At 47.8% G+C, this 22,141-nt stretch overlaps 1 protein-coding gene and 1 non-coding gene across 47 annotated transcripts in view; one reads left to right on the top strand and one right to left on the bottom strand.

The window, feature by feature from the left end:
- Window positions 1-16,691: 16,691 nt before the first annotated feature.
- On the bottom strand, window positions 16,692-16,763 carry Trnaa-agc. Its single transcript has one exon. It is a non-coding gene; the product is annotated as a tRNA-Ala (tRNA).
- A 3,936-nt stretch (window positions 16,764-20,699) lies between these two features.
- The window catches only part of Tcf7l2 (transcription factor 7 like 2), a 187,922-nt gene continuing 186,480 nt past the window's right edge, over window positions 20,700-22,141 (top strand). For 23 of the 46 annotated variants that reach the window (XR_005975094.1, XR_005975092.1, XR_005975098.1 and 20 more), the window contains exons 1-3: window positions 20,700-21,444; window positions 21,691-21,757; window positions 21,988-22,112. Coding sequence is in view for 41 of the 46 variants with exons in the window: in XM_041660847.1 (XP_041516781.1) it covers window positions 21,256-21,444; window positions 21,691-21,757; window positions 21,988-22,112 (381 nt within the window). In the remaining 5 variants the exon portion in view is untranslated. The remainder of the gene's footprint in view (window positions 21,445-21,690; window positions 21,758-21,987; window positions 22,113-22,141) is intronic. The other 23 variants (XR_005975096.1, XM_041660810.1, XM_041660813.1 and 20 more) reach the window with 6 other exon arrangements.

The raw sequence follows: 22,141 nt of genomic DNA, 5'->3' as shown, positions 1-22,141 counted from the left end.
GGATTAAAATATTAGGGAAGATTTGTTATGAAATGCATCAGATGAGCTTGTTCTACAGCCTGATGTTTTTCTCCCCCGACACAGGAAAAATAAAAGCACCTCAGGCAAGCAGGCAGAGATAGTGGACTTTGGTGGCTGAAAATACTGTAGCCGGCCCAGCTTCCTGGCTGTGGGTGGACATAGTAAGCTTTGGCGAGCCTACTGGGCTGCCTCCCTTACTCCTCCTTAGCTGCTGAAGATGTGAATCATACAGAGCTCAGATGTGCCAAGCAGTTTCATGACCACCGTCTGATGCTTCACCATATCTGAGTGGTCTTATTTACACTTAGGGCTCAATGGCCCATTGTGTACAGAAGCACCTGCCTCTCTGGGATTGAAAATCAAAACAACAGCAACATGACACCCACACAGTTCATCAGGAGAAAAACTAGTTGGGACTTTCGAATCCGCCATCCTTCATCTGGAAATGACCGCTGTGACAAAGATGGATACTTTTAGTTTCCAAATACGATTTCACATTGTTTTCTCATCCTTAAGGTGAGGTGGGCAGGGACGTTAACCCCCTTTCAGTGGTGGAGAGACTTACTAGGGCTGGGGCAGTGGGCTCTGGCGTCTTGCTCAGCTCCCAGCACTCTTCAGAGACAGTACCAAGTAATGCTGCTTGTGGCTGCCATTCAGGGAAAGGAATACGGAAGCTAGAGAGGATTTGTCCACAGGCTTCGCAAAAGAAAAGAGACAAAACAGGGAGGTTCCCCCCTCCCTGTCATCTCCCCCCTTTCTCTTCCTCCCTTCCTTCTCTAAATGAAGAAATAGAATTCCATTACGATAAAACAAGATCGTACTAAAAAAGTGGACTAAAAAAGCAACACACACATACATACACACATCAGCATGGTATTCCACACATCATCTAAGCGCTCAGGAAGCCGAAGCAAGAGGATTCTGAGTTTCAGGTTTGCCTGGGCTAATTAGTATGTTTAAAAACAATCAAACAAACAAAACAAATGCCTGATATGGTAGCTCACACCTGTAATCCAGCACTTAGGAGGCAGAGGCAGGAGGATTGCCACAAAGTTTGAGACCACCCTTGATTAGTTAGTTCTAAACTGGCTTAGGCTACTGTATGAGAGCCTACTTCAGCTTTCCTTTTTTGGAGAGGGTACGCTTCAAGAAAAATTAACCAGTAAATTCGGGCTGACCCAGGTGATCCTCAGCCAGGCTCTGTGAACAAAATTTGAAGAACCAGATAGTAGGTTCTATCTTTTCTTTATTTCTTATTCTGTTCTCTCTCTCTCTCTCTCTCTTTTTTTTTTTTTTTTGCGGGGCGGGGGCGGGAATTCGGACCAAATTGTTTTTATTCTGTCTCCAAAGCGACAGAGCCACTTCTGAAAATTAAAGCTTATTCATTCCTGACCTCAAGCCCCTCGGCCCAACATTTCCCAGCTGTGGTATCCCCCAAAGCCTTAGTGGGCCTGCACTCCAGTTTACTGTTGATTGGCAGGGAGGGCATGAATGAGCTGCAGACAGCCTGGACTCACCAACAGCACTTCTCCACACTCAGGGCACACTCAGGAATCCCACCCCAGCAACTGCACTTTCTGACTGCAGAGCCACACGCGGGCAAACGCCTGTCTGAGTTCTTTACCGCTTCTGCCAGAAATGCTATGGCCAGATGTCTGTCCCCAGTAAGCCACTCTATGGCACGTTACTAATTTACTAGATCAGTTACCAGAAGGTTAGGATGGTCACTCACGAGAAGTATGACAACAGGGTCCCAGGCTGACGCCAGCCAGACATCACTACAGGCATCACTCTTAAGAGTCTGAGAACTTCTGGAAGGGCCATGATCAGCACCCTTGTCAGTCAATCATCAAGGGAGGAGCTTGCTGATGGACAACATCTGTCCAGCCTTTAACGACTACTTTTCACCATGTCCACTGGGTTCTCAGTTGAGGTTTCACTACACACAAAGTGTCAGCTCTATTCATGCACATAGATGCCCAGCATGGCGGGGTTGATGGATAATTCACAGCTATGGCTAAGATCAAAATCACCTAGAAATGGAGCTTGTAGGAGATGGAAGAGGTTCCCGTCATCCTGTGCCTCAGGCTCTCCTGGGATGCAGCCTGGGTCTAAAGGGAGTTGTTTGGGAGTGTAAGTGGGCATGCGCGCACAGATGGTCTGTGTTGCCTGATTTTCTGGGTCCTCTGCAGAAGTGCGGGAAGGAATAAGGGAATCATGAGCTCAAGGAACCTCCTGGTCAGAGTTTAGAGGCTACCCAACGTCCAGCTCGTCCGCCAGCCCTTCTGAGTCACAGGCTACACAATTCAGGGTAAGACAGGCAGTGGATGGTACAGGGCTGAGGGAAGACAGGAACATAAGAGGAAGCAAAAGGAATCTCAAAAGGGCCAAGAGCCGGGCAGAGTCCCATGCTGCCAGCCCCACTTCTCTGGCTTGGCTCTGGGGCAAACAAGGCTGGAAAATTAGGTAGCAAGTCAAGAATGTGGAACTGCTACGGGAGCTCCTTCCGCTCCTTCAGCCAGGCAGCGAGATGTCTTTGTCATTTCTAGAGTTTGAAGTTTCTTAGTTCTTGTTTACTTAGGTAATATTATATCTTTTTGGAGTCTTTGATGGAGTTAAGAATAGTTAGTTATAGTTATAGTTTTCCTTAGTTATGATAAAGATTATTGTAACTTTTACTTGATAACTGTTTTGTTATATGTAATTTTGCTATGTTAAAGCCTTTTTTTGTTGTTTAAACCGAAAAAGGGGAAATGATGGAGGAAGGTCATTGGCTAATAAAGGCACTGCCCTGGCCCATTTTATTGGTTAGAGGATAGGTGGGAGGAGAAAGCAGAACAGGATACTGGGAGGAAGAGGAAGTGAGCTCAGAGTCTCGACAGCTTTCCTCTCAGGAGCAGACGCCTGAGAGAGACGCCATGCCCCGCTCCCGGCATGAAGCTCCGACCCAGGATGGACTAGGCTAGAATCTTCCCGGTAAGACCGGTTCTCACAGATTATTAGAGATGGGTTGATCGGGATGTGAGAATTAGCCAGTAAGGGCTAGGGCTAAAGGGCCAAGCAGTGATTAAAAGAATACAGTGTCTGTGTAATTATTTTGGGCATAAGCTAGTCGGGCAGGCGGCGGGGGGGTGCTGAGAACGCAGCCCTGCCGCCCTTATTACTTCATATGGCCTTTAAGATACCAGCCCACTGGGGCGTGGTCTCTTATACTTTAAAAAGCAAGGGGAACATGGCGATCTTTCTCTTGCTTCTGGTTCGCTTTCCAGCGGCTAGACTCTGTTTCCTGTTTGCGACGAGAGGACTGTTGTTTGGGACGGTGATCTGTAAATTTTTCCCCTCAAATAAATAACCTTTTTATTATCCCTAATTCTTAAGTGGTGTGGGATTGTTTTGCAGCTTCATGGAACTGTGCAGACACGGGAGAAAACAGGGAGGCCAGGAGCATACATACGCATGTGGAAGGCTGGCCCGGGTTGTACAGTAAGTACTTTCTTAAAACAATAAATAGAAATAAGCAGAATGGTATTTTCATGTACTCACACAATTCTCTCATGACTCTCGTTGGGGCAGTAGGATCCCAGGCTTCTGAGGGTGAGGAGCAGCCCAGCGTTCCTGGAAAGCTGTGATCCTGGAAAGCTCAGGCACGTGAACCGAGCTGGATTATTTGGAGATAAAGGAGACGATGGGAGTACACGGTCTCCACAGTCTGTACCATCACTTTCTAGCCTGGATAACTAACTTCACAGTATAGGAGGGTACCAGCCAGAGACCAGGGACTGGGCGTGTTCCTGGTGTCTAGCAAAATCTGTTCTCTTAGAGACCACGAACAGAGGATGGGGGCAGGGTGGGGTGGGGGAGAAGATAAAACGATTACAAATTTACACCCAAAATGTCCTGAACATTGGGTCAAAAACAAGCCACCACATTAAGACCTTGAAAAGGTAAAGACACTGCCATTTTGGAAAATAGTATGAAAGTCCCTCAGAAAAGTCAATGCGGGATCATTGTGGGATCCGCCAACCCTAGTTTTGAGCCTAGAAGAAGGCGATTGGAGCCAGTTAAAGAGGGATCTCCGGCTCTGTTGGCGATAAACAGTCATGATAGAGAACACTGGAATGATTCCTCTTCATTGTCAACTTGACTGGACCTGAAATCACCACGGAAACACACCTCTGAGCGTGTAGGTGAGGGCGTTTCCAGAAAGAAATAACTGCGGTAGAAAGGCCCAACCTGAAGGTAGGCACTGCAGGCCCATGGGCCAGGGTCCAAAGGACACGTGCCCAGAACACCAGCTCCCTGCTTCCCGACGGCAAATGGGACCAGCTGCAGGCCGTCCTGCCGCCATTACCCACCCCCACCTCCCACCAACACACTGGGCCACACCCTCAAAGCCTAGCTAAACACCACTCTCTCCTTAAGCGATGTTAGTAGGGTGTCTGGGCACAGTAATGTAGCAACGGCAAGCATGATTCACAACAGCCAAGATGCAGAATCAGTCAGACTGATTCTTCTACGAAAAGTGATATTCCCAAATAGTGGCTTATGTACGTAATAGAACACTGTTCAGCCTTGAGAAGAAAAACGAAAAGATTTTGTTACTTGGAAAAAACCGGATACAGCTAGAGAATTTCATTATGCGGGAGCTGGGGTGTGTGTCTCAACAGCAGAGACCTCATCTTGCACGCCTAAGGCCTCAGGCGCTGTCGCCAGCACCATGCGCAAGAGAACGTGGTGAGAAGCGAAAGGCTAGAAAGATAAACGCTGAACCGTCTCAGCTATATATGGAAGCTGAAGCAGACAAAGTCCTGGGAGAAGAATGGGGGAGGAGCTCAGAGTGGGTGGGGACCGGGCTCAGGGGGCGTGGCCGTCTTGGCGCCGAGCTTCTGGGCAGTGCCATGCTGCCAGGTGGCTGGAATTCAAGGCGGTGTGTCGCATGCTTCTTTATAGTTTTATATTTCGTTTATTTATTTTGTTGGGGGATGTGTGGGTGCTTGTTATGGTGTACACATGAACGTCAGAGGACAACTCGTAGGAATCAGTTCTCTCCTTCTACCGGGAGTCCCAGGAACTGAGCTCTGAGGTTCAGGCTTGGCAGCAAGCGTGTACCCACTAAGCCGTCTGTCTCACTTGCCTCTGTATAATGTATTTCAAAATGTAGGATTATAAAGAGTCTCATCATGAGGAAATGACAAATACCAGATTGCTTGGCTTGTTGACTAGATTCATTTGATCATTTCACAATGTATACGTTCATGAAAAGACCACACGGCGGCTGCTGGGGTGGGCTCAGCAGAAACATGCCAAGTAGGTTCGAGTCGGCACTGCTGAAAACACCTCATTGTGTTGCATAGGTTTATATACACAAAATTATTTGTCAATTAAAAATAATAAAGTAGAAAGAAAGCAGAGAGGAAAGGAGGGCGGGCCAAGCCTGGAGCTGCCTTCTCTGTTGGCTCTTCTGGGCCAGTGTGGTGGTTGCAGGGCTAAGCCTGTGTGTGGCAGGATTTGTCCTTACCTTGGTAAGAAAAACATTGCAGAAGCCCGGCTTTCTGGCCAGTGCTCTGCCTTGGGAATGAACCTGAAGTGAGGAGTGTCCTGGGGGCCTCTGATCCCACAGTGAGCGTCTCTTCTGTGGTTCCTCTCCAGGCTCATTGCTCCCAGAATGAAGACTGAGGCCGTGTGGTCTAGATGGCCGCTGAGCACCGTGTGCCCTGGGCAGGACCTCTTCTGGCGTTGCTGGGTTTTGCAGCACGCTCTGGGTCAGCCCTGGCCCTCTCTCCTTCCTCAGCCACGGGGTCATCCTCCAAGTGTCTTGTGTCATTTCCCACCGGCCTCCTTCATGTCCCATGTGCAGTTATCTGCAGCTGCGGAGCAAATCCTGCCAACACTTAATGGCTTAATATGACGATGGCATTATTCTGTTTGCAGATCTGCAACTTGGACCTGGCCCATTCTCTTGGCATCTGCTGTAGTGGCAGAAAGGCTGGAACCACCCGAAGCAGCTCTCTTTGTCAGGCCTGCCGTTAGCTGGAGGATTTCCATGTGGCAGTGAGGCTGCTGCCCAGCATGGAGGCTGGACTGCAAGAAAACGAGATCGAAGGGACTCGTGCTTAGCATGATGTCTGCTATGGTCACAGACCTGCTCACCTTGAAAGGAAGAAAGTGTGTCCCTTACCTTTCGATGGATGAGTAGAATGTTACTTCTGTAAGAAAAGCCATGGCTCACAGCGAGGCAGCCGTCTTTGGAAAATGCACTCTGCCCCACACAGCCGCTCTCTCAGGCCACAGGCCCTTTGCACATTCTGTGTCTGGTGCCTGGAACGGTCCTTCTTGTCTTCCTCTGACAGGAACTCATCCAGTTCCGCACTTCTCAACTGAGTCATTTCACCTGTGAAGAATTTCCTCAACTCAATGATCAGGTCAGCGCCTCTCAGTACTCAGAGGAAAGTTTTATGTATGTATATGTGCATATTGTATGTATATAAGTATGTGCATATATGTCTGTATATACACATGCACATTAATTATGTGTATGTGTGTATATGTGTATGTTGTATGTATGCGTATAAGTATATGCACACATGTGTGTGTGCATATTTGTATACCACATATGTATGTTATGTGCATATAGCATACATATGGTAAGCACTCAGGACAGCTGAGCCATCTCTCCAGCCCTGGTTCTGTGCTATTTTGTTCATATAAACACATACATCAGACCCAGATCCTCATGAGTGAGCCAGCTCTTGCTCCCACCCTGTTCTCCTTCCTACACAAAAGTACATGAGACATACTGTATGTCCATCCATGAGGAGGGACTGAGGGGGGTGCTGGGCAGAACCAAACACGGTCCAGTGTACTTAGGAGGCTTACAACCTAGGAGCTACAACTGTGTGTGTGTGTGTGTGCTTGTGTGTGTATATGTGTTTGTGTGCATAGTGTTTATGTATGCGTGTGTGTGATTGTGTGTGCATACAAAAGCGCACAGAACTGGGCTAGAAGAGAGTGCAGCAGCTGAGAGCACTTACTCTCGCAGAGGACGTGAACTCCGTTCCTAGTATTACACAGCCACCCGGAACTCCAGCTTCAGGAATTCCTCTTCCGGCCTCCTGGGGCTGTACTCATGTGCACACATCCATATGCACACACACATAAACACACTATGAAAAGTAAAATAAATCTTTTTAAAAAAGAGATAGGATGATTAATAGAGGAAGACACAGAGTGACTGGCCTCTGTGTGCACACTTACATGCATGTGTGTACATACATAAACAAGTGCACACATATACTGCACACATGTGTACACACATGTATGTCTACCTCTCACACGCACACACATACAAACCCAGGGCACTGAAATGCGTGGACAGCCATGTCTGCTTGTGGCGGCTGCGTCAAACCCCGCAGAGATCCGGAGAAAGAAATTCTGAACTTTGGACCAGAGTGGCCATGGTGAGACTGTGGCCCAATGCCCGGCCTCAGACCACTTGCAAACGCTGATGGTTTCCTCTCATTGGTCCCAGCCCAGCCGCCATAGGAGCTTGGGTGGAATTGGAGCGCTGGGGTTGACTGGGCCAACACACAGCTTTCAGGCGGAGTCAGAGGCAGCCCCCTGTCGTGACGTCACACCAGGATTTGCCCACATACTCTGCTGGGGCCCCAAGGTCCTGCCTGAGTGGGCAGACGTTCCACTTCAGGAAGTGAGAGCTTTAATTACGGAGAGGGGAAAAGGGCGGAGTCTAGCGGGGATGGGAAGTGTTTCCAGGAAGGACCCCGAGAAAGGAACAAAAGGTTAATAAGCAGGTCTGCTGTGAGATTAAAACCCCAGGCAGTTTGGGCAAAGCCAGCAGAGGATCTGCAGCCCTTCCCACCAGAAGCGGCTGAGGGCAGCCCAGAAGGGCGAGAAAGCTAGAGATGGGGTAACAACCGGCCAACCTGCCAGAGTTCCTCATCGGCCCAGACTCCTTCAGAGCGAGGGGACACAAGGGCTTGCTCCTTCTGCCCCTGGGAATGCTGGGAGGCTCCAGAAGAGTGAGGTGCTGAGCAAGAATTCTAACCTTTGGTTTGTGTGTCATGGTCCACTCTGGCAACCTACTGAAGGGAATGGATACCCCATGACCCTTATCTTGTTTCAAGGTCATTACATAAAACATGTAGACTTTCACCACCGAAAAACAAGGGCAAGCAAGGGATGACATATTAAACTTATTTTTCTGTCCCAACAACTGGATAACCAGAGGCTACAAAACATTGTCCTCGGAGAGAGGAGGAACAAGCTCAGTCAGTACCATGACACCTGCCGCTACTGCCTGGAGGGGAGAAGGAAGGTGGTTGTAAGGCCCTGAGGTGAGGCCTAAAACCGGGCAGAAGGACAGGTCCAGGGGGGCTGGAATTTGTGAAACAGAATACCAAAGAGGAGAGGCCTGTCCCAGAGGGAACCCTAGGGGGCCACAGGGTTTCCTTTAACTGAGACCCAATCACTGTGTGAGTGTGCTTGTGTTCATATGTGCATGTATGTGTGTGTGACTGACTATATGTGCATGTATGTAAGTGTGTGTGTCCCCATGTGTGTGCACTTTGAAAAGTCAGAGAATCTACACCTTAAAGGGTGCCGGATTCCTGGAGCTCCCCTGCAGGCAGAGCAGGAATGGGGAGCTCCACTGCTGGGATCTGAGGGGTCTTCTGCACAAGGCTCTCCCCAACTCCTGGGAGGCAAAAGTTAGTGGAAGGCTAACGATTTAATCAAGGCTGGCCCTAAGGAGAGTAGCAGACTTCTCAAGTGTCCGTCTTTGAGGAAGAGCTCCAGAACGGCTTTAAGGACATCTGATGGAGGAGCAGGCAGGCTAAAGGAATCCCCATGCTGGGTGGGTTTTCTGTGTAGGGCAGACATCTCCTTTTCTTCTTTATCCAAACCATTCTAGAGGCAGGTGTGGTGGCACATGACTGTGATCCCAGCACTCAAGAAGTCCAGACAGTAAGATCCTGAGTTCAGGGTCAGCCTGGACGACATACAATACCCAAGTTAAAAAAAAAAAAGAAAAGAAAAGAAAAAAAAGGAAACTCTTATTCAATGCTTGTAGCAGCTTTGATAAAAATTGGGAAAACTTGAAAGCAATAGAACGCCCTTTAGAAGGCAAAGGGGTAAACAAACTATGGTGCCTTCCTCCACATGATAGAATAGAAAAGGAACATAAAAGATAGAATAGAAAGAAAAGAACAGAGTTAGAAAAAAGGCTCAGAAGTGAAGAGCACTCACTAACTGCTCTTCCGGAGCACCTGTGTTTGATTCCCAGCACTCACATGGTAGCTCACAAACATCTGTATCTCCAGTCAAGGGATCAGACACCCTCTTCTGGCCTCTGCAGACACTGTACACATGCAGTGCACAGATATACATGCAGTCAAAACACCCATGCACATAAAATAAGTAAAAATCTTAAATAGAGTTATGGGGCCATGAAAAGAGATGGAAGAAACCTAAGTGCATACTCCTAAGTGAAGGAAGCCAGCAGAGAAAGGGTACACGTTATACAATTCCAGCTGTTTGATTTGATAAGAAGCCAGCAGATAAAAGGTACCTGTTATACAATTCCAGCTGTTTTTTAAGAAGCCCGCAGGGAAGGGTACACGTTATACAATCCCAGCTGTTTGATAAGAAGCCGGTGGAAGAAAAGTATGCCTTCTATGATCCCAGCTGTTTGATATCCAGGAAAAGGTGTGATAATGGACATAGTGAAAGAACTAACAGCTGCCAGAGCTTGGGAGAGAAGGAAGGAGAAGCAGAAGGAGCTTAGATTTTTAGAGTGATGAAGTTACTGTTTTTGAAATTATAATGTTGGAGGTGTGTCATTACCCATTTCTCCGTAGCCATAGAATGAATCCCACCACTTGGGAAGCTGAGGCAGGAGGACCATGAAGTAGAAGGTATCACGGGTTATACAGTAAGACTGTAAGATGGGCCAGGGAGAACCTTGCTGTGAAGTTATAGAGAGTAAGCTTGGGTGGAAGCAGGCTGCCTGGACAGATGTCTCAGATGTAGTACATACACCACTGTGGAAGAAGGTGTGTGTGTATAGGGTGAGGGAGGTATGGAAAAGGCTTGCATCCTCAGCTCCGTGCCCTCTGTTCTCCTTTATCAATGCTGGGGTCACAGATGCTTCCATACAGATGCTGATGCTGTGATAACTGTACCAATAAACTGTACCCTCTCCCTGTCCCTAAGGACTGTACGTGTGTGTTTGCATGTGCGTTCTTGTGCTTGAACACAACCTGGAATGCCATTGCTTGGGCATCATCTACCTTGTTTTCTGAGACAGGGTCTCTGCATGTCCTGGGATTCACCAAGCAGGCTAGGTTAGCTGGCCACTGAGACACAGGCCTCTGCCTGCCTCCGATTCGCTTGCACTGGGATTATAAGAATGAATATACTATTATTTTTTGTTTGACCTGGGTTCTGGGAATCCAGCTTAGAGCCTCATGCTTATAAGTGAAGCAAAAACTTTTAAAAGCCAATGCTGCAAGAAATATGAAAACAGAAGAAAAATTTTATTAGTTTATATTAGTTGTAAATTCACAACTACCGAAAGAAGAAATATATCACCAGATTTTCCTTGGGTAAATATATTTCAGAAATACTTGACTATTTTATGTTAAACTACAAACAATGCATTGGGCTCATAAAATTGGTTCCATATCAAATTTACAAATTACATAATAATGACAAAAGACTGAGTAAGAAGAAATAGAAACGCATCACTGTGAGGTTCTTATATGGATAGAAGGATGTGATTGTTTTATTTGATAATGATAAAGTTAACCATAAAACAATATCAAATGGCACAACAAAGAATTATTAGCTAACAAGCCAACAAAGGTAACAAAATGAAAACATAAAAATGCTCAAATAATTGAAAGGAAGAAGAAAATTAAGGAAAAAGGAACAAAGGAAACATAAAACAAATAAAACAAGCAAGATGAAAGACTTAAACCCAAACAGTTGATACTCACATTAAATATAAGTGATCAAAACTCCAAGTTAAAAGGCAGAGACTATCAGACTGAATTTTTAAGAAGCCAATTTTGTCAACAAATGCCTTCAAAACATAAATACCTACAACAGTAAAGACATAAAGAGATTAAAATCAAAAGTATTAAAAATATATTGTCCATGTTGGGGTCTGAGGGATGAGGAAGGATTGGGATGCATGATGCAAAATTCCCAAAGAACCAATAAAAAAATTATGTTTTAAAAAAAAGTATGCTAGGCAGTCGTACTAAAAAAAATATAATAAGTGTAAGATAAACATTAACAAAAGCGATCATTTAGAAATAGTGCAAGGCTGAGGATTGCTGCAGTTGGTAGAGCGCTTACCTAGTGTTCTGGTTTATCCCCAGCATCCCTTAACACCAGCTGTGGACTAGCCCTGGGCAAGCAGAGGAAGGCATATTAGAAGCTTAGTGTTATCCTTGCTGCCTACATAGTGAGTGTGGAGTCAGTTCAGTCTGTCTACATGAGACCCTGTCTCGTCCCAACTTGCCTTAAAGAATTGTAAGTCTTACATATGTTGAGTTTGCTTCTTGTTTCTGTTTTATTGTTTTAGAGACAGTTTCTTGTTATATCATCCAGGGCATTGAACTTGCCATTCAGTCTGCTGAGTGCAGGTGCATGCTACCACACCCAACATAAAACAGATTTAAATAAAAATCTAGAGATTTGATATGGGTCAAATCTTGCTTCATTTTTTTTCCTTTTTTTTTTTTTTCTCTTCCTAAGAGTAGCAATATCACAAGAGCCTGGATCTGAAGACCTTGAGACCAGAGAAGCCAGGAGCCACCTGGACAGGGCACTTGGACTTGGGCTGGCTTCTTCCTTTTTGACCCAGACTTCCTCCTTTCTCACCCATGTGGCTGGAGCCAGTGTTTCTCGGTGGCCTCCCTTTGAGAGCTGAGGCCGGATGGGAGTGTAGCAGCCTCCCTCCTTAGAGCTGGCAGTCTTTGCTGAAGGCTGAGCATTCTTCAATGGCTAGCCAATTGAGAGGGAGCCTTGGGGACTTTGGAAAGTTGTCCACTGCTCTAACTGGGTGGGAGGGACTTAGCTGGAGACACCTCTGAGGGACTGTCCCCTTCCTGAAGTCCAGCCCTTCAAAGGGAGGCTATCAGGCTCCTGCAGCCAGGGCCTGCTTGTCTTTGGAGGTCCACAGTTTAGCTCAGGGGGAGCTAGAGTTCTCTTGTTATCAAGTAGCTGCATCTGGACAAAGTTACCAGGAAGGTATGAGCAGGGATGAGAACGCAGGCCTCCCAGGTGCCAGGACTTGGGTAGTCCTGGCATTCCATGCCCTCTGGAGAGGCGAGGAAGGGAAAGGGAGACCGCCCTAGGAAACGCCACAGTCTACAGTAATCAAGGCTATTAATTTTACGTGCTCATTCCCTGAGTCATGATAACCCTCCAACGCAGTTATTGTACCTTCGCTTTATAGGCAAGGGAGGAGTCGGGTGATTTATGGGCGGGCCCAAGGTCACAGGTTTCCGGTCCTGCTGGTGAGGCCCCTTCTGCTGAGTGTGGGTTCTCAGCATGAGTGATGGGGTCTTGTTGAAGGAAAAAAAAAACCCAAACCCTCCCAGACCATTCTGCTACTGCCCTCCACTCCCAACCAGTGGGGGAAGGAGGGCCGGAGAGCCCCTTCCAGATAGAAAACCAATTTAGTAAGTTGAGTATGGTGGCGTTGGGGGTGCCGTACCAACAGCTGGGAGGCAGAGGGAAGGGGGATCAGGATTCAAGGCCAGCCTTTGCTACATAGTAGGTCTGAGGCAGCTAGGGCTTCCCCAGACCCTGACTGGAACGTGAACCATATACCAGGCTGTTGTCCACTAACTGCCTCGCCTGAGACCAGAGGGACCCCAAAAGGCTCTCAAAGGCATGTGGCAATCTCTTCCAAGGCCCCTAGCCTGGAAGAACACTGGTAAAAAGGAAGGCGGGACCGTGGCAAGGGGAGATGAGCTAACCAGAGGCTAAAGAGCTCACATTTCCCCAGAAACTTCTGGGCAGAGCAGCTGTTTCCCACATAGGGGAATGCCACCTCCAACCTCTGCAGTTTTGTTTGTTTATTTATTGAGACAGGATCTCTCATAGCCCAGGCTGGCCCCAACCTTTAGCTGTAGCTGAGGTTGTCCTTGAACTCCTGATTCTCTGATTGTAAAATGTGTCACCATGGTCTGCTTGTGTGGGGCTGGAAATGCAACCCAGGGCCTCGTGCATGCGGGCAAGTACTTCACTCAGTGATTGACATCCTAAGCTCTGCATGTCTTCTGACCACCAAAGGGAGTTACTACTGACCACTGTGGTAGGGGTTTCAAATACGGGTCAGTTTCAGCAGGTGCAGAGAAGGACAGCCCACTTCCCCACCGACTCCTTCCATCCCTGAAGTTTCCAAGGCTGGCAAGGCAGAGAAACTTCAGTGTCTAGTACACAATGATATTATAGGGTAAAACAGGGATTTGCTGGGGAGAGAACTCTGGACACCTCAGGAAAAAGGATAAAGGGAGGAGCAAATGCCTTTGAAAGAATAGATTTCTCTTTTTGTTGATATCCTCTTTATTATTTATTTATTTTTATTTTAAAAATGTATTTGCTGTGTATGAGTGTTTTTTTTTTGTTTGTTTGTTTGTTTTTTTGTTTTTTCGAGATAGGTTTTCTCTGTGGTTTTGGAGCCTGTCCTGGAACTAGCTCTTGTAGACCAGGCTGGTCTCGAACTCACAGAGATCCGCCTGCCTCTGCCTCTCGAGTGCTGGGATTAAAGGCGTGCGCCACCACCGCCCGGCTATGAGTGTTTTGGAAACATTTGTTTGTGTGCCATGCTTGTGCCCAGTGCCTGCAGAGGCCAGAAGAGGGCATCAGCTCTACCGAAACTGGAGTTACAGACAATTGAGAGCCATCACCTGGATGCTGGACACTAATCCTGGGTCCTCAGCAAGAGCAGCCCATCCTCTTAATCATTGAGTCATCTCTCCAGTATCAGAAAAATCCTGGGGACGATTCTGCTGTTGACTTGACCGGGTTCCAGGAACAAAGCAGGGCTCGGCTCAGGGCCAGGAAACTGGAGTTCAACTCCTGGCCTGGCCACTCAGTGGCTGCATGACACCTGGGTCTCTTGGAACCTGTTTCCTTACTGGTAAAATGTAATGAGTTTGTTTGTTCTCTGCCTCTGTTGGCCTTGTGGACAAGCCCCTTCTAGACAGCCATTCTTGCCTTTGGGAAGCTTGGGTACAGTGGTACTGGGGAAATTCATCACATATTTGTTACTTTGTTTCTTTTGTTACATTGTGTTGAGCTTGGGATAGAAACCACGCATCCTTAGTAGGCTTTGCCCCGTGACTGACCCTATCATTTACTTTTAAATTAAAAGAGTAAAATTGAGTATTTTGTCATGTATGTGCCGTGTGTGTGTGTGTGTGTGTGTGTGTGTGTGTGCGCGCGCGTGCAATTAGAAACACTCAGTTTCTCTGGCTCTCTGGGAACCTTTAAGGAATAACGATTAATGCTTTCTCGCCTGCTCAGGGTATTTACAGTGTGCCCTCAGGCTATGAAGAAGCCGAGTTTGCTCAAGATGACAGCCAACTGCAAGCTCTGTCATTGCTGAACCCTGTGCTGCAGGCTGCTGTCTGTACTGAGATCCAAAGTCACTCCGGACCGGGAACTCATTTCACTCTCTCCTCTCCCCCAGCCAGAAGGATGTTTCATTAGGAAACATGATCCACCCCCCCTCCCCAATGAACAGAGATAACTGAGATTTTACAGTAGAGAAAGGTGTTTATTTTGATCCACACTCCAGCGATTAAATCAACATGATTTTATCCTTCCTCTGAACACACGGGCTCGACGGTGCATGAATTCCTACGGGGCTCAAGCCCCAGACCTTCCCAGTCTGAGTCTAGGAGTCTCTTTTGTTCCAGCACCTCTTCTATCCCATGATGCTCTTGGCCAAAGGCAGGTGTGTCAGCCTACACCTAGATAAATTACAAGTAAACAATAGTATTGTCTTCTGAAATTTCACCTGCTCTGTCCCTTGAACATGTGTAAACCACCTTATGAGATTGCTCAACGCTGCCTGATGGTGTGTCTGACTCAATTTAAAGTGCCCACATTTTTTTTTTTTTTGTGGTAGTTGCTTTGGTTTGCAAGACACTTTTAAACATGGCACTGGGTCAGAGGGGGCAAAGATGCTCAGTGATACAGGATGGGATCATTGAAGCATTCATTTACTTATTTATTTAAAGAGGAAAGGAAAAGGAAATGCATGGGAGATGGGTATGATGGCTTCATCTGGAAACGAGGACCTGAGTCTGGGTTCCCAGCACCTGCATAAACACTGGGGTATGGTGATGCATGCTGGTTATCCCAGTGCAGGGGAAGTAGAGAAGAACAGGGATCCCTAGAGTTTATTCAAAAGCCAGCCCAGCCTAGCGGGCAAGCTATACTTCAATGAGAGACCCTGTCTCAAAAAAAACAAGGTGGATGGAGCCTGAGGAATGACCCTTAAGGTTGACCTTTGGCTCCCACATACACATCCCTGCACTGACACAAACACACACCCAACTCATACAAAGAAAATGAAAAGAAAACATTGGCATTTTCACATGTTAAACACACAAGCGATTATTCATTCTGAAGCCATCCGCAAGATCAACTTACATGGAACTTTTTCACCTTTTCCCCATCTTTTTTTGCTGCTCAGAAACATTTAGACCTACCCTATGGCAATGACTGCAAGGAAGGCTCTGCCCTGTATACCAGGCAAGCACAAATAATTTGGTACAAAAGCAGCCTGGCTCCTGTAGCCTGGCATTAGGGTAAGTATATCTTAAGGAAGCTCTTATGCAGACTTGGCTCCAGGCGATGAAACGTCACGGCCGTGTAACTGTAGCAAGTGAGATTTCTAGGGAGCAAATTAGTGAACAAACGTTTGCTAGCGATGGCAAGAAAGGAATCATACGCCACCCCAAAATAAAGCAAGTATTTCATTTATTGGCCTTCTTCTAATGCTATTAGGGTTAAAAGGCATCCTGTTGATAAAAGGGGTCTCTTTAGAGAGGACCGATGTCTTCTGGCTGCTGCTCTCATCACAGATACCTATAGCGGCCATGATCAGTTTACAAATGTGGGGGACACAGTATTTAACAAGTGTATACACTTCCCACTGGTCTCTGGGACATGGGACACCATTGTCCCTTTATTACCTGGATGGACGTCAATTGCTTTGGAAGTTGGTAGAACTCAGGGGAGGGCATGGGCAACTCACAGGAGTTGGTTTTCTCAATTTACCACGTAGGCTCTGGAATCTGAACTTGGGTTGTCAGGTTTGGCTAATCTAGTCTATTATCTATGTCTGTCTGTCTGTATGCATGTATGTATGTAGCTGTCTATCTATCTAATCTTAGGTAAGGTCTCCTGTATCTCTCACGCTGATTTAAACTCTGGAATCTGAACTCAGGTTGTCAGGCTTGGCTAATCTAGTCTATCATCTATGTCTGTCTGTATGCACGTATGCATGTATGTATGTAAGGTCACTGATTTAAACTCACTATTTAGCAGAAGATGACCTTGAACTTCTGATCTGCCTTCTACTTCCTGATGTTAGGGTTACAGGCAGGCGTCACCATTCCTCGCTGATGCAGCGCTGGGAGTTGAACCCAGGTCTCTTGCACGCTAGGCAAGCACTCTACCAACTGAGCTACACCCCAGCCCAGATGTCTGCTCCTATGTTGGCTAAGGGAGGAGCCTTCCTTTCCTGAACTTCCAGATGAATGCTCATCACCCACATGGGACAAAAGCAAACAAAAAGATCTCTCAGTGGAATCAGGACTTTGGCTTCTAAACAACCCCTCCCCCGCTCACCTTTATAGCTTCCTTGTACTTCTAAATGCTTTTTTTTCTTCCCTCAGTCAGCACACTCCCTGCCAAGATAAGCCCAACACAGTGGGTGACAGATCACCCATGTTACAGCTAGATCTGCAAGGGGAAATCGAACAAGAACAGAAACACACACATATACATGCGCGCACAAACACACACACAAATACACACGCATTCACACACATGCGGTCTCATGCACGCATAGGCTGATGTCAAAGGTCCTTGAATAGACTCTCATCTAGTGATTGGAGGAGCAGAGGGTTGCCTTCATTATGAAACCCCCGCTTCTAGATGATGCAAGCCAACCACCCTGGTAACCCCAGTATCACAAAGCCAGCCTCTTACTATGGCTTCTCTTTGCTGGGGTGCTGAGAAAATTTTGGTAATGACTGTAGTCTGGGAGAAAATGATAGACTCATGGGCTCTTTTGAACATAAAAAATGTAACAGAAAATATCTATACCTCATCCCCAAGGTGATGCAGGACAGAGAGGCCACAGGTAACACGGCTTGGTTTAAAGTCAATCTATTATTCCAGTTGCTAACCCCCTCCCTCCCCCCAGTGCCAAGAGGATGACTGGTGTAAACAACAGCCACCATCTCACTCCCATGGTTAGAAATCACACCCTACTCTCCTTGGCAACCTGGTCTTTTAGGGCGTATTTATTTATGTAACACACTTCATAAGTGAGGCTCTTCATACACAAACCTAGCTCTTCTGTCACTTACTCCGTAGACCAGGCTTCCGCCTCCTGAACGCTAGGTTTTCAGACTTGAGTCACATAGGGCTAGTTCAGTACTTAGGTTTTAAGGCAATATACAAATTAAAAAATTTAAAACCACAAAGAGAGAGCCAATAAAAGGAAGGCCTAGGCAAGATCAAGAAGACAGGCATGGAATAAAGAGGACAAAGGGTGGATGTAGGACAGCTTGGCACTTGGGGACCTGGGCTGGCCCAGGAAGAGACACCAAATGCTAAGAACAACATCTTCATCTATTCTGCCTACTCCCACATGCAAGGACCAGGATGTCCAAACGCCATGCAAGGCTCAAGCGACCATTAGAACCATTTTGATGTCCCTCTTGCATTTTTGTTATCTTTGCCAATTGGTCAGAATTAGGTCATTTAAACCAAGAGTCATCAGGGCTTAGAGAGATGGTCCCTCAGTGCTTGGACATGAACCAGCTGGAGTCTAAAGAGTCCTTGTCAAATCTATAAACCGCAGGTCCGCATGATGGGCTAACCTGGCTTTTCCTTTTTGAGTATTGTTTTACCTTGCTGCCGGCCAGTGGCAAGCCTTACCCTGATCTCCCCCGCCCCCCCCCCCCCCCCCCACTGCCGCCTTTCTGTGAACCACTATAAGCAGCAACAGGGACTGGAGGTCAATCAAGACCTTGAGGCTTTCTCTCCCCCAAGTCTTTTTATAGCATCATGCAATGAGATTAAATGTGGCACAAGACTTGTTATGGAATAACTTTTAATTGCTTAATTAAGTTGGAGATTGAAGGGACGATTCAAAGGTTTCCTATGAGTGAGAAAAATAAGGCTGTGCCAAACTAGATGATGGTATTGGTCACCGGAGAAAGTCCTTAGTGTTGACGCATGACGAAAATGCAGTATGTTAAAAACAATGACACTTTAACAACTTCAAGTATATTCATAAGCTTTTATTGTACAATCAACCCCCTAAGGAACACAGAAGACCTCCCTACTCAACCTGATTCAGGTCAGGGTTTGATTAAAATCCAAAAAGAACCCATCCTACAGGACAGACTTGTTCATTAAACGCAGACTCACTGTAGAAGTGTTCCATTTATGTCAACAAGCTCCAAACAGACTTGGCATAGTCTATACGGTACACGTTGTATACAGTTAGCAAGTGGGGAAAGCTGCAGCTGTATTGGCTGGATGTGGACTCTAAAGGTATCCAGAGGAAAGATCCAGAAAGGGCATCAGCCATCTGTACGTGGATTCAAGACAGGGCTGTGCTTCATGCTTAGCGTCTGTACTTGGTGTCTTGAAATATTCCCCTTTCTGTCTCCACTTTCCTCTTAGACTGCGCCCGCCGTCTGTCTTATTTAGTTAGGAAGTCTGAAGGTTAGTCCTACCTGCTGAGACTAATTAGCCCTCCACTCTGTGTCCCACGCAATCTGCCCAATGAAACGTACACATTTGTCTTGTTTTATTATTTTTTTTCCCGGGTTCTTTCTCCCTCCACTTCTGGTTTTCTGATGAATATGGAGGTTGGGAGCTGGTGGGATAGTGATCTCACTGTCTGCCTCCCCCATCCCATCCTTATTTTGCCTGCATCTTCCGCTTTAGTGTGCTAATGTGCCTGGGATTTTTTTCTTTCCGGTGCAGGGGAATTCGCCGGTCTTGTCAATCTCAGTATCATTATTTTCAGTTGTCTTCTTTCTGAGGCCTGAGCCCGTAGAACAGTTTCGTTGAAACCCCAAACTCTCTAGATATTACACGGCAAATTGGTTACTTTTGGAAATCTACAACAGATGCGCTTTTTAAAGGGGGAGGGTGGGCTAATTTAATGCTTTGTGGACCCCGGAGTAACATCACACCTAATAGTAAATTGACAATTCCTATTCTTTCTTTCTTTGGGGGTGGGAGGGATGGGGGCTTCTCTTTCACCTTGGAATTCCCAGTTCACTTCTCACTGTATACTTACAAGAAAAAGGACCTTCTCACTCTACCATCCAGGAACACTGTTTGGGAATCCGCCTTTCTCCTTTAACATAATTTTCTTCCCCATTTCATAGCAAATCAGTTTGCCCTCCCCGAGCCTAATAACCAACAGATACCTGTCTCAGAATTCTGGGCCTCCTCCCGCCTCCCCAAGGGCTTCTAGGCCAGCTTTGGTGACTGTCTCAGCTTCTGGGCATTTCCTCTCAGACCCTCTTGGAGAAAAACTGCAGTCCCACTCATCCCAGGGCTTGGTGAACTTTCACTTTTATTTTCCCTGGCGCTGTTAACGCCCAAACTTTTCACCTCCAAAGTCAGAACGGACTTTGGATTCTACATCACTTCCTACTTCCAACGTCAGTTAAAAAAAAAAAAAAAAAGAAAGAAGAAAACCCAAAACCAACAACTTTACATTTCCCTTAAGGATATTTTTAGTTACCCCAGACAAACCTAAAGTATTTGTTTTTTTGGATAAAACGCCTTCTTGGCATATTTAACCGAGTGGGTCCTTACATTTAATGACGTGACTCACTGTCATTAAAGAAAAAAGGGAGGGGAGCCCTTGTGGGTTAACCTCCTTGAATGTTCGTGGCCCAGCCCCTCTGCTTCCCCAGGTTTTCTCAGAGCAGAAGGGTGAGCTTTTTGGACCAGTTGTGTCTTATCCCGCCCCAGGGCGTCCGACTTCTCTGCGGGATTAACCATTGAGCACCCTGTCCCTACGTCCCACAGTCCTTCCCTATTGGTCCCCATCCTAGAGACTTCTGGCTAATACTTTTTCTGGGCCTCTCCCCCATCCCCGCCCCCCAAGTGGGCTTTCCTTCCGCCTTCACCGGCTCAGATTCCGGACTCGGTTGCCACCCCCTTCCCCTCCTCTCCCGGTCCGCATTGTCTTTCGGAACCCGCCCCCTCCAGGAGCGGGGGCCCGCACCGTCTGGGCGCCCAGCTCGCGCAGCGCGCACAGGCCGCACCCCGCTCGCCTCCCGCCGCCCGGCCCGCCCCGCTCGCTCTCCCGGCGCCCAAAGGATCATTGTTGGCCGCCCCCGCCCCGCCCACCCCGGCTGTTTATTTATGCACACGTCACCCGGCTCGCCCCGCCCCCTGGCATCTCATTAAGGCGAGTGTGTTCCTCTCGCCCTGTCAATAATCTCCGCTCCCAGACTACTCCGTTCCTCCGGATTTCGATCCCCCTTTTTCTATCTGTCAATCAGCGCCGCCTTTGAACTGAAAAGCTCAGTCTAACTTCAACTCACTCAAATCCGAGCGGCACGAGCTCCTTCGGTGTCTTCGGCTTCCCCCCCCTTTGCTCTTATATCTGACTTGTTGTTGTTGTTTTTTTTTAACCCCCGTTTTTTATTTATTATTTTTTTGCACATTGATCGGATCCTTGGGAACGAGAGAAAAAAGAAATCCAAACTCACGCGTGCAGAAGATCTCCCCCTTCCCCTCCCCTCCTCCCTCTTTTCCCCTCCCCAGGAGAGAAAGACCCCAAAGAAGGAAAAAAAAGTTAACCTTGGACTCGTCTTTTTCTTGCAATATTTTTTGGGGGGCTCGCAAAACTTTTTTTTTTTTTTGCTTTTCTTCCTCCTTCATTTTTCTTCCAAAATTGCTGCTGGTGGGTGAAAAAAAATGCCGCAGCTGAACGGCGGTGGAGGAGATGACCTAGGCGCTAACGACGAACTGATCTCCTTCAAAGACGAGGGCGAGCAGGAGGAGAAGAACTCGGAAAACTCCTCGGCGGAGAGGGATTTAGCCGATGTCAAGTCGTCGCTGGTCAATGAATCAGAGACGAATCAAAACAGCTCCTCCGATTCCGAGGTAGGAAGAGCCCCTCGGGCTGGCGAGGTTGTTCTTGCCGGTTCCCGGGCTCGGAGACTGGGGCTGGAAGGCGAGGCGGGTCGGGGTTGCGGGCGGCGGGCGGCACGGACGGTTGCCGGGGCTGCTGACTGCAAAAACTTGTAACCGTGTTTTTTCTGCACCCCTTTCCCCGCCGACCCTCCCTCCTCCGCACCCCCTCGGCGCGGCGATTGCCCCTCGCCCTCTCCACTTCGCCACTCCGGGAAGGCGGAAAGACGGCCTCCGCCTCGCTCCGAAAGTTTCCGAGATAAATCCCGGGAAAGTTTGGAAGAAGGTGAGTGTGCCCCGCGCGCCCCCAAACCGCGCGATCGCGTTGCCCCCCTCCCCGGGGTCGGCCTGGTGGGTACCCTCGCCCCTCTCCCTACCCACCCTACCCGAGTTCCCGCGCCGGCCGGGCCCCGGGGACGCGCGGGCCCTCCGGGGGGACACTTGCTAAAAAGTTTCTCCCGCTCTCTCCCGCGCCGCGCGGCCGCCGCCGTCCCCTCCGCCGCCCCGCCATGTTAGCGGCCAAGAGGCAAGATGGAGGGCTCTTTAAGGGGCCACCGTATCCCGGCTACCCCTTCATCATGATCCCCGACCTGACGAGCCCCTACCTCCCCAACGGATCGCTCTCGCCCACCGCCCGAACCGTAAGTGCCACCGCGTTCCCCGCCCTGCC

Source organism: Microtus oregoni, unplaced genomic scaffold (assembly GCF_018167655.1).
Source record: "Microtus oregoni isolate MIOR12 unplaced genomic scaffold, Mior012 000012F_ref0000307, whole genome shotgun sequence".
Classification (NCBI taxonomy): domain Eukaryota; kingdom Metazoa; phylum Chordata; class Mammalia; order Rodentia; family Cricetidae; genus Microtus; species Microtus oregoni.
This window is presented reverse-complemented; position numbering and strand designations above follow the sequence as displayed.